This window comes from Triticum aestivum, chromosome 2D, assembly GCF_018294505.1.
Source record: "Triticum aestivum cultivar Chinese Spring chromosome 2D, IWGSC CS RefSeq v2.1, whole genome shotgun sequence".
Lineage (NCBI taxonomy): Eukaryota > Viridiplantae > Streptophyta > Magnoliopsida > Poales > Poaceae > Triticum > Triticum aestivum.
In genome coordinates, this window is record NC_057799.1 from 37,920,480 (window position 1) to 37,935,638 (window position 15,159).

The following is a 15,159-nucleotide window of genomic DNA, read 5'->3' on the forward strand; positions in this document are numbered from 1 at the left end:
CTTTGGTAGTACAGTAGGAGTATTAGGTCTCTCATAGTGCAAATATCGTAAAAATATCATGCAGTGCCACTTAATCAAAATGATGTTGTGTTAGTGCAATTAAAGATGTGTGAAAAGATTATAGTATCATATTGTTGCTACAGTATCATAGTGTTACAAATTAGAAAAACTAATAAGATATAGATCCTAGTCACAACTTTGTATTGAGATTGTTTTTAACTCGGTACAATCGTAGATGCTCACAAACACGTACATACACTCACCCCTATGAACGTAGGAAAGCACACCCTACCCTTATGAGCACCTTCGAGATACTGAGCCGGCACAACATCTTGAGATTGACGAAGTCACCGAAACACCTCATAGCCAACAGGCTCCCACTGAACGAACATCGCTGGAAAGAGTGAAATAAACCAGGAAAATGCGAGCACCGGTGCCAAGTCTAGGACATCCTGATTGGTTTGGGATACCATTGTCCTCCTAACCATTCAACCACACAGGTTGGTTTTGCTTGTGTTTGAGATTCTACAAGTAAGTAAGTGAACTGACAATATGATATTATTCTATGACACTATTTGGGATCCAAGCCGCCGCTGATAATACTAGTCTATGATACATCTGTCTCTACGAGAAATAGAGAATATATACAGGCAAGAGTAAACAAACTCCACGCGGCCCTGAGTGTGAGCTAGCCAAAAACTAGGAGGGGGAGCGGAAAAGTTGAAGATATGGGGGCAAAAGGCTCGATAAGGCAAGGGGAGGGTTGGGAGCGGCCCCCTTGGATAACACATAACTCCGTCGTTGGCCCTGGGTGCTTGCCACCCTGCTCCGCCCATGATGTCACGGTGCCACACATGTGTACCCCGTGCCTTCACCTTTGTTATCACCACATGGTGAGGAGCTCATGACGCATAGGGCCATTCCTAAATACTCTCACCATTTCAAAAATACATTGCATATTAATTTTGTCACATGTCAAACTTTGTATAGTCTGACATGTTTGTTGAAAGAATATTAATATCCATAATAGGAATATATACCTTATAAAAATATATTCTATGATACATCTAATGATATTACTTGTCATGGATGTTGACTTTTTTCTCCTTCTTCTTGAGTAAATTTAGTCAAACTTTATGAAGATTGAATTGAGACAAAATGAATATACAATATATTTTGAAATAATTAGTGTTGTTAGGGGAATCTCTTTTTGTTAAAAAAAAGACGAGATCTATTATAAAGGTTCATAAAAAGTACATGTTTATGAAACTCTGCGACCCACAGAGATTAAGAGGGTGTTTGGTTCAGGGACTTTTTAGTCCCAGAGACTAGAAAAAATCCCTAAAAAGTCCCTAGGAACCAAACGGGAGGGACTTTTTCTACAGGGACTAGAAAAAGACTCTACTAAAGAGTCTTTTTTGATTAGTCCCTGGGACTAGAAAAAGTCCTAGAAATTCTGAACCAAACACCCCCTGAACAGAGACATGTTTATGAGACACATGGACCCGGTACTTATGAAACAAAAAACCCAAGCTGCCCTCAAATATATGCAAGTTTACATGTGACGACTCTTTCATGGTCCAGCTGGTATAACTGCCCGCAGCCTGCAGAGCATTGTCGACATATGGCGCAAGAAGAGACTAAATTTACTCTGTCCCACGGCCGGCAAATTTTCTACGACCCTAATAAATTAATCAACGAGCGTTGATTGACCCCTTCGTTTATCACCTCGCAACAACCAACATCACACGTCCACAAGTAGATTAAAAATGGCAGGCTTCGTTTACCACCTCGCTAATCACAGTACTCCTCTCCCTCTCGGCTCCCCCATATAATCCCAACCCCGCCCGTCCTTCTCGTCAGAATCCAAATTAGTCACGCGACAAACTCCGGCAGCCGCCGCGCGCGCGCCACCGAGCAACGGGCCGATAAGCTAGCTAGCCGCCGGCGGCCTCCGCGGTACAGGAATCAACGCGCGTCCGGGCATGGGGAACTGCCAGGCGGCGGACGCGGCGGCCGTGGTGATCCAGCACCCGGGTGACGGCAAGGTCGAGCGCCTCCACTGGCCGGCCACCGCGGCGGACGTCATGCGCAGGAACCCCGGCCACTACGTCGCGCTCGTCGTCCTCCATCACGTCTCTGGCGGCGTTGACCCCGACCCCGCCGTTGTCGGAGAAGGAGGAGGTGCCAGGATAACCAAGGTGAAGCTCCTCAAGCCCCGGGAGACGCTCCACCTCGGCCAGGTCTACCGCCTCATCACCTCCCAAGGTCAGTCAGTGCCTGATATTCTGAATCCGCCATTGGATTGGGTTCCTTTCGCTTCTTCTCCGGTTCCCTCTTTTACTCACAGAGATTAATCAGTCGATCAATTTGTGCGTGCAGAGGTGAGCAAGGCCGTGCAGACGAGGAGGCAGGAGAGGAGGCGCGGCTGCGACGAGGCGACCGAGCAGGAGCGGCCGCGGCTGCACCGGCGGCGGCAGCCGCCGAGGCCGAGAGGCGACAACCCAACCACCACAGCCAGCGGAGAACAGAGGCAGCCCGCCGATCACCAGGAACGGAAGCGGCTGGAGATGGACCGGCACCACCGGAGCATGGCGGCCGCCCGCGGCGGAGGCAGAGGCCGGCACTGGCGCCCGGCGCTGCAGAGCATCACAGAGTCGTCGTCGTCGGGCGGACACGCCGACTGCGAGGATGTACTATCTAAATGAACCAGAAATGGTAGGAGCGAGCTAGAAATGTGTACATTTTGCGAGAGGAGCAGCAAAGGCGTCGTCGCCAGAGAGTTGCCCTTTCGTTGTAGCCATGGAACAGTGACCTGAACGTGCGTGAAAATACATCCATCGGTCTCTGCCCTGCTTTCTGAATCTGGTCTGGTGATGCAGCACCATGCATTACTCGTGCCGCCGCCGAATCGCCAAGTGTGCTGGCTAGTTGCTGTTGAGATCGAATGGTTTATCCAGGTTGAGATCGAATGGTTTATCCAGGTCGCGCGCCATCCGGCACGCGCTATTCGTGGTCACACGGAGCCTCATTGTGTTACCTTACATTGTGTCACTACAATGTGTCTTTATTGTGCTCATTGGGGATATACATCGATGCAGAAATGTCATTACATTGATGCAGGACCAGGTCCGACACTGAACCCCGCGGTACATCACCATTCAACTTAAGTTTCAGTTTTCAGTTCAGGATTTCAAAGTGGCGGGCACGTTTCTCACTAAGATGAATGGTCAGACCGCCGGGTCAATGGATTGAAAAACTTTAAAAGTGCCATGCCTAAGAATTCGCTTTCCCATTCAAATTTATTCCAGAAATTGTACTTATGGAACTTGTAATGGAGTACTACTACTAGCTCCATCATGTTGAATAGTACTCCTAGCGATCAAGTCTCCATTCAACAACTGCGAGCTGATGGGCACGCCGCTAACGATTTGATTATTCCTCATTTCTTTTGGCAAGACGCAACCCCATGCTTTGACTACCTGCTCCATTTTTTAAGCAGGGATATATGATGACGAGTACGTTGACATGAGCTCAACCGGATGGGCCACCTTGACACATGGCGCCACTTGGTCCTCAATTTGGGCAAAACCCAAAACCCAACGCTTATGGCCCACCAAATTGTGCTGCTAACCAGTAAAACTTCAGGCCTCTCTCTTTCACGTGACAAAAAGGAAAAACATACTCCCATAGGCTTTTATTTATGAACATACTTCCACATTTGTATTTGCGATGGTATCCATCGAGCGTACATTACATGTTTCCTAAAAATAATGTGCATAAATAGAGCGTTTGCAAAGGGGGCGTTAGGACGAAAGACAAGAGGACTGCACAACATTACATATTAATAAGATAGGTAATTTATCGCAAAAGAAGAAAGATAGATAGTTGCTCGTGCGTTGCAAAGGGGATATAAATATGCTAGTACGCTAGCCCCTGATTTATTTGTCCATATTAATGTGATAGTATAAAAAGAATATGATTTTATTTGGTATATACTTAGTTGGTAAGCAACTTATTGCCTCACTAAAGAAAACATAATATTATTTGGTAAGTCAATAAGGTGTCAGACAGTTGAGTTGGTTTTCAAGACAAACCGGTGGAAAAATTCAGAGATGGAAGGAAAAAAATCAAAACAGGAAGTGCACATATCACCCCCGCCCCCCTCCCCTGCGTTGCACCATCATCACCCACCTCACATATTCATGGCGTTCGACATGTCTAATTACCATAAGAGAATAATCGTTAGTTGTGAATCCTACGAAGCAATGAATATCATGATCGTATACCTCAAGTTTCGTGCTGCTGTGGCGGCTAGTTCGCAAGAATATCAAGTGCGCTCTCCTGGCTCCCATCCCATGTCCTCGAACGTGACCGTAAATTACCAGATAGTAAATAAGGCCAGGTTCTACCTCTCGGCAACTTGATTTGATTTAGGCCAATGTAGTGAAGGTGCAAGGGGCAGGGGGGCAATCCTCCCCCCCCCCCCCCCCCCCCACCCCACACACACACACCAACATGTTTGATAAAATTCTTCATATACCCTTCAAATTTACATATGAAAATAGAAAAAATATTCTAATTGGCCCCCGAAGCTTAGTAATTTATGTTTGCCCCCTTTATTTGGTTCCTGAGCAAATATATTTATGCAGGTTCTCTGTGAACGTTGCTAGAAATCTATCGATGATTAATAGATTTCTTTTATTGTGCCTCCATAAATTTTTCCGCCCTACTTTCTTGACAAGTATAAGGTCTCCTTCGGTTTGTAGGATACAAATATCACAAGAAATAGAAACTTGAAGGGGGATGATATGTATCTTAAATCCTATAGGAAAAGAGACGTCCTTTGGTTCATATGATGTATTTTTTTTCATTAGGTCTGAAGTACTCCCTCCGTTCCTTATTATAGTGCGTATAACTTTTTTGCTAAAATTCCATATTGTAGTGCGCGTTTGCAATTTTGGACCAAACTAAACTCCACTCAAATCGCTGGAGGAGTCACTCCCGCAGCAGCATGCACGTGGGGTGGTGGGTCACATGCGGTAAAGGCTGGGCATTCTTGTCCAAAGTACAATGGCCAGCACATTCGTTGGTATGAGAGCCACAGTCTATGCGCACTATAATAAGGAACAGGGGGAGTAATGTTTTTCCCTTGGAAATGTTAAGGATAGGAACGAAACGAATATCAATCTTCATAAACTGTTACCAAGTTTATTGAGAAAATTATCTCATAATACATAGTGAACACTGGTTTTTCATAAAAGTCAATCTTCATAAACTTTGACCAAGTTTATTGAGTAAATTATCTATGCCTATATTACCAAACGAATATCATACGAGAATATTTTCATTGTGAATTTAATGGTATTGTTTGGTATTCTCGATGTCGCTAGATTTTACTATAAACTTGGTCAAAGTTTAAAAGAGTTGACTTTGAAAAAGAATCTATTACGCACTATATTTCAGGACGGAGAGAAGTATAAGAGGAATCCATTCCTGCAAACCTATTAATTGTGCCTACTGCCAACGGATCTTTCGCAGATTCAAGAAAATTTGTGTTCCAAAGTTGCTAGTACATGAAAGAATAACGGAATCGGTACGGATATTTGGCATGCGATTTTTGTACTGTTCACTGGTTTTTTCTGCTGGCATTCGGTCAAGCGTTGGTTCTTTTGCACGTTCTCGGCGGTCTCACGGGTTGATGATGGGCGGGGCTTGTTAGTTGTGGGTGTGTTAGGAATGAGATGATTTTGCTTCGTTTTTTTGCGTGTGTGAAGGCGTTGTGTGGACACCCGAAGCAGTAAAACCTAGCTACCGATCTCCTTCCGTCCTTGACCCGTGAAGCTTACGCGTGCTTTGCCTAATTAACTAGCGGAGTTCAGGGGTGTCAAGTGATGATGACGGCTAAAGAGCCTGAAAAAAGGTGACGGAAAAGACCAAAAGAGCAGCGTATCATGGGTTCATGGTTGAGGGTAGTCTCATCTTCAGATTTCTCAGTTCGCACTATTTCAAATTTGATGTTATAAGGAATTCTTTTAGGGAGGTCATGAACGAGGGAACAGTGGTAGGCATGCTAGCTAGTTCATTCCTCTCCAAGATGAGTGGTCAGACCGCCTGGTCAATGGTGAAAAATAAAACAGTGATCCCCTATTTTAATTTAAAATTACAAAGCCTCGGAAATCGTTCTCCCCGGCAGTTTGAATATACTAGCGAGTCCCCATTCAAACTTGTACTAGTACTAGCTCCAGCATGTCGAAATACCAGTGAATCTTCGCTCAACAATGACAAACTGATGGGTGCACCGCTAGCAATTACTCCCTTCATTTATCTTGACGAGATGCAAATAATTCTTTGACTGCCTGTATACGTTTAAACTTGTTTAAGAGTTAATCCTAGTACTATCCATTTTTTTTGTCATTTTTACAAGGATTACCCCCTTTTGACCACACCTATGCAATGTCTTGCCTTTTTAATTTTCTAGCCATTCTTCCAAAGGTGGTCCCACATGTCAGGCCCGACGTGATGCGTCACACGGATGGATGGTCTCGACGGGGAAGAGAAAAATGCGGTTCTGATGTGAAGGAGAGAGCGATGCTCGAGGCTCGCATGCCCCGCAGACTCGATACGCAGATCAGTCGGTCGGATTAGATCATTTATACCTTATATAAATGCATAATGTTGTTAACCTTTTGTTGTCGTTGGTGGTGTTGTTGTTGACTGTGGAATCGTTTGCGATGTTGCATGGTTTTCCTATGCCTTCTACTTGTTAGGAAGATGACATTATCATATAGGATTAGTAGAAAAGGTTGTATTCACTGTATTTTTTCATTTAGAAAATAGTACGGTGAAAATAAACGGCCGGTGAAGAAACTAACATCAACAGGTTTGAAAAGATGTACACGAGCCATCCAACCCGTTGGTCTTGTTATGTGGCTGGGGTCTTGTCACCTGCCTACAATCTTCGGAACCGTGAGTTAGATTGCTTAATTTGCAGAACATTGTGCAAAACCTAATGTCAATGATTTTCATTTTCATCTTGCTTGCTTAATGCATGATATTCAGCAGTATAGAAGGATTCCATACAACCAAACCAAACTCGGCACCACAACTGCCGCCACCAAAGAAAGTCTGAGCACCAGACGACAGTCCGTGAAATCTACAACCGACGGGATCAAAAGAACCGCAGGAGACTTTTATTGGGTCTGCCACCATCTCCACCATTACAAGATCTGGAGTTTCCGACAATAATTCGGCTTCACTGATAAAACAGAGCTCAGCTAGGATTTCAATGGGAGCATGGTGAGCTTTCAACATAAATCTGATGATCGTTCTAAGAAGAAGAAAAAGAGGACCACAGAGAGTCAAGAACCAAGATCAAGGATCACAGAACCCATATGACCACTTCTGCAGGCAGACGGCCACACCATGTGGGCGGCAATGAGCCAACACTGCATTCTGAAGAGGACAACTGACCAATCACTAGGACAGATACAACAAAATTCACGACAACGACAACACGCGTAAATTCTATTTCACATGTCCGTGCAAAGATCTGGAATTAAGCAGCGATCTTCACTGCAGTAGTATATGCATAAGGACCAGCTGAAACAAATACTGCTCTATAGTTGTAATAACAGTGATGTAGAATCGAACAATGAATGCCCCTTGAATCAGACAAGTCTTTCCAATCTTTCGAGCTGCTTTGGCTCTTGTCCGAAGAATCACTTGTTTCTTTCAAGCACATAATCTATTCTACCGTGGCTTCAAGCCTATTGTACAACCAAAAATCCAGTGTGCCGGGCTAGCATCCGCGCCGTCCACCTGCTTGATTTGCTAGATGCTGAGGAACTTGGCAAGCTGAGGCGGCAGAGGGCTAATCGGTCAGGTGATAGCAGAGAGCAGCATCCCCACAAAGAGTATGATTGATGTTGTTAATCGGATGTGTGTGCACCGGCGGCGAGTTTTGGGTCAGTTTGGTAGTAGATTATGTCTCCGGTGTCGCTAACGTAGTGGTCGCTCTTCATGCTCCGTGCCAGCGCGCCAAACAGGTGGAACGGGAACGGGCCGGACTTGTCTGGCTCCCTGTAGTACTTCCCCAGCACTGGCTTCGCCGCCTCGGTCTGCAAGACAAGCACAACCAAGACCATGGATTTGTTTAGGCAAGGTTCATGATAAGATAACGAGGCAGGCAGGGAACATCAATGGGTTCGATTCTTACCGCCTCCACTAGATGGTAATGTGGGATTTGCGGGAAAAGATGGTGGATCACGTGAGTCCCGATGTCGTGGTGGATTTTGTTGAGCCACCCGTAGTCCCTGTCAAGCGTCGTCAGGCCCCCGCGCAGGTAGCTCCATGCCTGGTTCACATAGCAACACAGACAATATCTCAGTGATCACATACAGGAGCAGTAATAGTTGAAGGATTTGAGCAATGACAAATATGAATCTGTTTTTTTTTTCAGTCTGAAGCTGGCATCCCTTTTTGGGAGAAGATGGAAATGCTCAGAGTTTCCCTGTGACAGAAGGCGGTAAAGTATGTCTTTTCCACACAAAAAGTGTATTACTTTCAATAACTACCACACATGTACACATCACAGATATATACAGAAAATGGACAGTGAAAGATGCAGCCAAACGTATGGACTACAGTTGGTGATTTCTGTGGCTAGATATGCCTTACGTTATCTTCCAATTGTCATGGAAGGCTGAGAAGGTGGCTTCTGAAACTTTGTAACTCTGTAACTTTGCTATTTTGACTACTTCACCTCTTTTATGCTTGTCCCCAAAAAACCACTTTTATGAAGGAAAGGAGGCCACGTTTATTGTTTATTCAGACTGTTCAATCCTAGTTTTTATCTGATATGGACTGTGGTCAACTCTGACAGCTTAAAGAGTTATCTTCAAGCAGCAATTATTCAAACATCACACTATATCAACGCACTAGTTTTAGCACAATGGTATGCAGATTAAGCGATGTGACTTGCAATTCCGCGAATTGTAGCTCTGTTGATTTTACCTTTCCACGATACCAGGGAAGCTTGTCGTTGTGGCCGTGGTGGTGCAGGTAGGTAACAAAGTCCAGCCACATAACAAAAATCTGCAGGAAAATTCAGCAAGGAAACTTGGTAAGCTGCTGGCCACCCCCACAACAGGGCACAACCCAATCCACCTATCCACAAGAATCAGAACTTTTGGCAGGAAGTAAGGCTACAGATGCAACAAGAGCAGATACCACACACACATACCCAGTAGGGTACGGCGTAGAGCTTGAGTATCTGAAGAGGCCCCATCACGACGGTGAGCCCAGCGAGCAGGCCAGCCATGGCAAGCCAGCATGTCGTCGACGTCACTATGTCCTTCTTCTCGTTCGGCTGGAACAAATCGCTGCTCGGGTGGAAATGCGAGCCTGACTTCCCTGGACTCCTCGACCACTGGACAGGTTGAACACAAACAATACAGTCAGCAACCAGATTTTACCAAACATCTGTTACCTCATGAGCAAATTAATCAGAAGAAGTAAGTAGGATCAAAAATTCTTTTGGCTTATTTGGTCTCACCAAGTAGAATGGGTACGCGAGCATCGGGAACGGTAGCGCGAATCGAAGCTTCCGGGTGGAACTGTCCAGGCTCCTGTACAGCTTCTCCGGGAGCTGCAATTTGCAGCAAAAATTTGTTCAAGACATCGTTGCGCAGGGTTAATCAAATTGCTCAAGAACATGAGCAAAGTAAGCAGCAACAGCTTGGAATCTATGCAGCCCACATACCGGATGCCAGGACTCGTCATTCTCGACGTGGCCGTGGTTCTGGTGGTGCGTCCTGTGGCTAATCCTCCTGCAGGTTTGATTGGAAAAGAGACATTTTTACTGACACCATAATAAACTCACAGCTATTGGAACATTTATTATCAGCAAGAAGAGGATCGAGGTGTAAGGTGTGAGAAGGTGTTGATGCGCGCGTACCAGCCATTGTAAGGCACGAGGATGGAGGAGTGGAGGATGTGGCCCACGACGCTGTTGAGCTTGGCGTTGTTGGAGAAGCTCCCATGGCCGCTGCAGCAGCAACCACCACCATGGAAAGAGAGAGACAGAGACGGTGAGCTCCTCTGGACAGCGAGATTTAATTTTTCAAGGACGGAGAAACTGAAGCCGGAGAGGCGACGCACCAGTCGTGTCCGAGGACGAAGAGCGCCCAGAACATGGTGCCCTGGGCGGCCCAGTAGACGGGCCAGGCGAGCCAGCTGTCGAGGCGGGCGGCGGCGGCGGCGAGCGCGAGCACGACGACGACGTCGCGCACCACGTAGCCCATGGAGCGCCAGGGGTCCTTGACCCAGCAGTGCTTGGGGATGGCGGCCCGGATGTCCGCCAGCCCGAACGGCGGCGGCGCGCCCGGGTCGAACCCGTCAGCGGGCCCCTCGTCACCACCCTGGGCCCCGGCGGCCCGGGAGCCGGAGCCGTCGTCCTCGGCGGTGGCGAGGCGGGCGGGCGCGGCGACGGCCACGCGGAGGGAGAGCGCGCGGCGGGACGCGGCGGCGCCGGAGGAGGAGGGAAATAGGGCCGGGGGAGGGAGCGCGACGGCGCGGCGCGGGAGGGGCAGGGGCGTGAGGCCGCAGCAGCATTGGGGGAGGAGCAGGCGCGCCATTGCTGCTGCTGCCGCTCTGCTTGCTGCGCCGGCGGGTGGGGTGAGGCGGCCGTATCCGAGCATATAATAGTGGGTGGCCACGGCGCGGTGGGCCGGGCTGCGTGGGCCTCGCCATCCCGCGACCACGAGCCGGACACGAGGGCTCCTTTCCGTCTGTGTGGCTCACACAACTTGGTGGTGTTGGTGTGGTATCTTCTGAATCCAAAAATATTGTGGCAGGGCCACTCACAGCAAATGGAATAGACCAAACACAACTGCTTGGGATGGAAACCATGGCATTTTCTTTTCATCCTTGTTGATAACACGTGAAGATCGACGAATCGGGGGGGAACGACGACATGCGCATCGCAACTTGAGAGCCAACAGTGCAACATGTTAGAGAGAAGGTGTCAACATCTGATGCAACCAACCATAACAATGTCACACCGCTCTTTGCTGTTTCCCAATGTAAGCAGTTCAAAAAGGAATTCTTCTTTTATCTTTACAGCGGAAAAGAATGAACAGCGGAAGAGAAAGCCCATCTGTAGTGACTAGGTTCGTCTCTGTTTGTCAACACACAAAAAAGAGCAGGTTCACCTATGGCCCATTGGCTTATTCTCTCTCTGGTACAAATGCGACTAGCTGACGAGACTGCTCGTGGTAAAGAAACGGTTGCGAAAGAAGATGAGAGTTGACACAAAAAAATAAGAAATTGTTGTGCATAAGAATGCATTATGAAATTCGTTCTTTTACCTTGAGTTTCTCCTGCCGACGTATTATGAAATCCATAAGGGCGGCTTATTCTCCTGTTGGCTTGCTTCACTACCCCTACCCCACTAAAAGCTTTACGGTATTCCATATCGGTTAGTGGTCGACATAAGAGTAGTATAATAAGACTAGTATAGTCATTTTGCTTAACCAGTCTGTTTATCTCTGTCTATCTCTGTCTTAATCTCTCATTTTCTCCTTCTCCTTCGCCAGAACAGCGGCAAATCACCACGGATTCTTCCACCACCAATGTTGCTCACACAAATCAACTGATTCTAGCCCCTCTCTTAATATCGAGAATGGTTCTTAATCTTCGATTCCTTGTTTGCTAATTTCTAATTTGTGTGGGCATCCATTTTTCCTGTCTTTTGTAGTTCTCAATGCCATTGCTAGAGGAACATGTTATTTTATTAGAAAAGGAAAATATTTCGACAACTGACAATAGATAGGACTGTTGCTTCAACCATGTTAAAATTCCCTTGCAATAGCTCGATGGGTCTTGACCCTTTAGTGTGGTGCCCTACACGACTTTTCACACTTTTTCATTTGCGGGGGACTTTTGACACTTCGACCTTACCGCTATTCGTGGCAGGTGAGCCTACTCTGATAAAAATGGATGCATCTAGAATTAAAATACATCTATATACATCCATTCCTCCAACAAGTATTTCCAGACAGAGAGAGCATGTTTTAAGACCCATACACCTTTTTAAGGGGGAAGGGAGTTGGACTGGAACAAACCTTGTATAATAACACACTAAAATGTATATCAAGATATTTTTGCTAGACAATAAGCCTTGAAGATCGTAGTCAAGATATTTAAGGATATCAAAACACACACACACACACACACATCATTATTCATGGAAGTGTCACAAATTAATCCACAACATGCATGCCCATGTTGATTTCACTCACATTTGAAGGGTTTCGTTTGGTCTAAATATATTTTAAAATTGCAACCTCTCAAAATAAAAAAATTACATAAGGTTTGCTATAAAATATAGTTTTAGCACAGGTATATTTTTAGTTTTCGCTAATAATAAAGCATTAAAATGATACTGTATAAATAGATGTATCATAATATTTAGTAGTATTGTTACATGGATAAATATGCCAACTAAGAATGAAAAAATATACCAGTAAGATCATAGATAGATAATAAATTGTAAAAAAATATAAAAGTTTAGTATAAATAATATTTATTTTAGCTCCCTCCTTCTCACAATCGATAGTCTCTTTTGAGAACATGTTTTTTAGGTTAGATTTTTCAGTGTGTGGTACTTAAAGCTTCAATAAGACATAGTCTCCACACTAAGCTGTTGTTGATGGGCGGAAGTTGAAGGTTGCTGCTGCCTAGGGAAGAATCTTGGAAGTGAGGGGCTTGGTGCTTCGGCTACATCAGAATAATCTAGGTAGGACTTATTGCTGCTGCATCATTTGAGAATGTGAAACATGTATTATTTCAAATGTTCATCGTTCTTATTCACTAGGCATCAAAACCAATCCTTTTCCACTCAAATTCGACGTATTAGGTTGTGCAACATGATATATAAAATTGGCTCGAAGGTACTTGCTAAGCAGTTGATACTAATCCTTCCAGAGATTATTTTTGAAGATCAGTGATGCAGAGCATCCTTCCATCATCCCCATGGACTCTACTACAACTCATCAAGCACCATGTGGACCTATGACAAGAGCTTGAGCACGCGCCATCGAAACCGAGGTGAACTCACTCCTACTTGAGATCGATATGGATATGAATGGAACTTGGATGCTACCTCACCAAAACATGCTATGTGTCATTAGGTACGAAGACGAACGCCACCAAGCAGCTAAGGGACACCCCGAAGGAGTAGGAGAAGGACCCAAGGCCACGAGGAAGAAGAGGAGCCCAGCAAGATCAACTCAGCACCTCCCAGGCGACCCCGTGCCCCCAAGACCTCGTGTGCACGGGCATCCCAGGAGGCTTCTGTAACCGACACGCACACCCCCGTGCGCACGACCTCCAGAACCCGGGCGCACGGGCCCTCGCCGCTGTAGCACCCCGTGTGCAAGGGCGTGTACCGTGCACACGGGACCCCCGTTCGCACGGGTCTCCCAGGTTTCGGCCGAGGATGCCCTGTCTGGCCTCCCAAGTCATCCCCTACCTCCCTCTAGCTATATATTTTGTGTCTAAGACATTTTTTAGGGTTAGCAAAGTATATGTGATACATTGATAGAGATTTTCTCCTTCTACCACTCCTCTTGGAGATCAAGACCTCCTAGGGGAAGACCGCAAGTGGATATCAAGACCTCCTCTTGGAGAAGACTATCATCAAGACCTCACCTCCTTAGGAGTGGGAAGAACCTCACCTTTGTACTTGTTTCCTTGGATTGCTCTTGTATTCTTGTGGACCTCAACTATGCTATTCTAGTGGATGTATGATTGGATTTTGTTTGAGTGAATTTCCTCTTTGTGTTCTTGTGTTCATCCCTTCTCCCCCTCCAAGTGTGAAAAGATCTTCACTTATGGTTCCACCCTACAACATCTTGGTATCATGAGCCATGGTTGATTCACATCTTGGAGTCCCTACCCCCCATATTCTAGCCTAATTTTGTTGCTTTTTGTCCCAATTCAAAAATCCCCACAACAATAGCCCGAAAAACTTTCTTGCAATTTGTTGGATCTTGTGAGATTTTGTTGATTTGGTCCGCGAATTCCGTGTTTGACAAGTGGGTCTACCCCTTACCACCATCCCCTAGCCATCCCACCGTTGAATTTGGGGGAATTTTGGAGATTACCCTCGGATCCGGGAGTGTTCTTGCGCAGGCAGAACACCGCATGCGCGCGGGCCATCGGGACCCCGTGCACACGGGCACAACTTACCCCGTGTGCACGGCCCCCTCTGTACAGTTCGGCCATATGCCATTTTGCATATTTTTGCCATCGTACCACTGCCATTTGCCTTCTGCATTACGCCTCGTTGGTGTTTGATATTTTGGGTTGCGGTGCACCGTGTCCTAAGGTGTTTCAGCTACTTAGGGACGGTTCGACTTCAACATCACGGCCACTCATCATCGCCTCAGAGTCCACATCGACATCGACCGTTTCATCTTCATACTAACCATAAGCAAGGACGGTATCCTCGACGACATCTTGTACTCATACCTTGCCATTGCATTGATAGCCTCGAGCCATTTTGCGTCACTTACCCATCGAGACTAGCGAGTTGAGAATTGTCGGGCCACGCTATTTGTGTACCTTTAGTGATAAGCCTATCCCACATATCTACATTTAGCGTGCAATCATCTCGCTATCATACTTGTGCCATAAGTCTCTCCTGTGCATATCATACTTGTCTCATATTCCGGCTCGCGCATCAAGCATCGTGGCATAGTGAAAAAAGAGTTTTAAGCAAAAGAAAAGAGAAACAAAGAGCTTGTAAGCAATAGCATTGAGCCATTTTGCATAGTTCCATGATCTTGTTCAATACTTACATTAGCATACTTGGGATTGTAGACGACATGTTTCTCTCATAGGTTGGTGCACAAGCGTATCTAGCCCATTTGAGCAATCGAGCTAGCGTCTCTCTAGTATCCGTACAACAAGAGCATTTTTCATGGTTCCACATTTTGAGCTCATTCCTTGGATGTGCGGGTCCCACTTATCTTCTGTGTGTGTGTTCCTAGTGATACCTTGTGGGTTTGGTCTATTTGTCTTACCTGCAATTTGTGCATCTTTTCAACATTATCAATATCTTGGCTAACAGTTGCTTGAATTTTGTGCCGCTCA

At 46.1% G+C, this 15,159-nt stretch overlaps 2 protein-coding genes across 2 annotated transcripts; one reads left to right on the forward strand and one right to left on the reverse strand.

Moving 5' to 3' along the window:
• The first annotated feature begins 1,805 nt into the window (after positions 1-1,805).
• Positions 1,806-2,846, forward strand: LOC123048572 (uncharacterized). Its single transcript, XM_044471652.1, has 2 exons — positions 1,806-2,268; positions 2,383-2,846. Exons 1-2 carry the CDS (start codon positions 1,986-1,988, stop codon positions 2,706-2,708), a joined length of 609 nt encoding a protein of 202 aa, XP_044327587.1. The 5' UTR covers positions 1,806-1,985; the 3' UTR covers positions 2,709-2,846.
• A 4,679-nt stretch (positions 2,847-7,525) lies between these two features.
• On the reverse strand, positions 7,526-10,665 carry LOC123051381 (omega-3 fatty acid desaturase, chloroplastic). Its single transcript, XM_044474248.1, has 8 exons — positions 10,162-10,665; positions 9,959-10,048; positions 9,764-9,830; positions 9,557-9,649; positions 9,245-9,430; positions 9,016-9,096; positions 8,219-8,356; positions 7,526-8,120 (listed from the first exon to the last, which is right to left on the reverse strand). The coding sequence occupies exons 1-8, from the start codon at positions 10,635-10,637 to the stop codon at positions 7,932-7,934; spliced, it is 1,320 nt and encodes a 439-aa protein (XP_044330183.1). The 5' UTR covers positions 10,638-10,665; the 3' UTR covers positions 7,526-7,931.
• Positions 10,666-15,159: the final 4,494 nt, after the last annotated feature.